Source organism: Condylura cristata, unplaced genomic scaffold, assembly GCF_000260355.1.
Source record: "Condylura cristata isolate star-nosed mole 26May11 unplaced genomic scaffold, ConCri1.0 scaffold00009, whole genome shotgun sequence".
Taxonomy (NCBI): Eukaryota; Metazoa; Chordata; class Mammalia; order Eulipotyphla; family Talpidae; genus Condylura; species Condylura cristata.
In genome coordinates, this window is record NW_004567110.1 from 28157336 (window position 1) to 28159158 (window position 1823).

Below are 1823 nucleotides of genomic sequence, written 5' to 3' on the forward strand. Positions count from 1 at the left end.
CACTGCTGAGGGGAGCAGTGGGCGGGCCAGGAGAGGTCTGCCACACCATGTGGTCTCCTCCGGGGCAGGCGGGAATTGAACTCATGCGGAAGTGGCTTTAGCTTCTCAGTGCAGTGCTTTAACCCGCTGCGCCACCAGGGAGGGCCAAATTATGGTGTTTTTAATTATTAGGTTGACAAAGACGAAAAAGAGTAGCCAGCACTTAATTGATGAGGGTAATGGAAACACCGCTGTTGGGGGTGTGAAGTCAACTTCGGGGAAGATCAACCTAAAAATCTATCAAAGCCTTCAAATTATGCATCCATTCTAGCTTTAAAATATGCATCTTTAAGATGCATTTAAATATACTCATTGTAGCACCATAAGCAGGGAAAAAGTAGAAACCATTTCAATGCCCAACAATATGCAATTTATTAAATAATGATAAATTCAGGTAATAGACTGATATAGAAAATTCAGACATATCACATTATGAAAACAATGTATTGGATGCTTTGCTATATTACACATGCTATGTGATGTCTAACATATTAATTTATTTCCATCCAAATAGATTTTGGAATAGCCCTTGTTTAGCCCAAGGAAGTTTCGTTAGTGTTAATCTCTAATATGGATAAAAGAAGTTATAGAATTATTAGGAAATAAAAAACACTTTAGTCACCTAAAGCAAGACAATGAATAGACTGAGTGAAGACAGCTGACTCCACTGGCATTCACGAATATGTTTAATAATATTTAAGCCATAAATAAAATCTTCATGCTTACCTTAGTTAGCAAGATAATGATGATAAACAGGAAAATAATAAGGACCAAACAGGTCGGACTCACTGACATGATATCATCTCTGTAGGGAAAATTAGGAGGCTGCAAAGGAAAATGTCTCATTAGCAAACCTCATGAATCATTCAGGATTGTATTCCTTCAGCATTAACTAGAATTGCTTATCAGAAAACATTTAAAGTAGAAGAGTTACAAGGTAAGACCACTACAATATTCCTACCTTACCTCTACTAATGACAAAGTTACAGTGTATTGGGGGAACAATAAGTCTGTTCATATCAGGCAATCACTCTCAAAACCAACTGAAATAGTTTTTATATAGAGTGATTTGCTGATGCTGTTTCTCCTCAAAGGGCAAAATCTCTTATACTAGTGGGTAGTGTTCACAGTATTAAAAAAAAAAAAAAGTTAAGACCTAACCATGTGACCACACTAATTAATTACCAGGTCAAAGGAAATACTTATAATGGGATCAAAATCTGTTACTATATCACTGAACTTCATTGGGAATCGGTTGCATAGCGCTGATCAAAGTCCTCCCTTCAACTAGCCTAGAAAGTGGGCAGAAAACTGAACATTGTTTCCATGCCCAGTTCAGACCCCCCAAAAAAACCCCACACATTATTTAAACTGTTCAACTTATTTAAACTGCATTTTACAAGACTCCACATAAACAGAGCAACATTAGATTTGAATAGGTGCTTCCAATTGCCCCCGCCTTCTGAGCAGTCTCCAGACTCACCTGTCCCCCTGTCAACAAGGGCCTCTTACCAGTGGCATTGAACACTCCTCATCAGTGCTGTCCCTGGGGTCTTATAGCAGACCTGTAGCCTCACCTTCCCAGTCTAGGCTGACCTCTAACTAGAGCACATAGGAGATACTTATACTATTGGGATTGTGATTGTAAATAAAAATGGATGGTGACTTTTTGGGTAACTGGTATCACCCAAGACTGTGAGGATCCCCAACACTATCAGTTGACCACTGGTGGCTCCAACTGTCGGAGACCAGCTCCAACTATTGAGGTGTCTGGAGGCAGGACA

At 39.4% G+C, this 1823-nt stretch overlaps 1 protein-coding gene across 2 annotated transcripts in view; it reads right to left on the reverse strand.

The window, feature by feature from the left end:
- LAPTM4B (lysosomal protein transmembrane 4 beta) overlaps window positions 1-1823 on the reverse strand; it is a 41723-nt gene that overhangs the window by 18700 nt on the left and 21200 nt on the right. For both annotated transcript variants that reach the window (XM_012722809.1, XM_004679706.2), the window contains exon 5: window positions 766-864. In XM_012722809.1, coding sequence (XP_012578263.1) covers window positions 766-864 — 99 coding nt within the window. The remainder of the gene's footprint in view (window positions 1-765; window positions 865-1823) is intronic.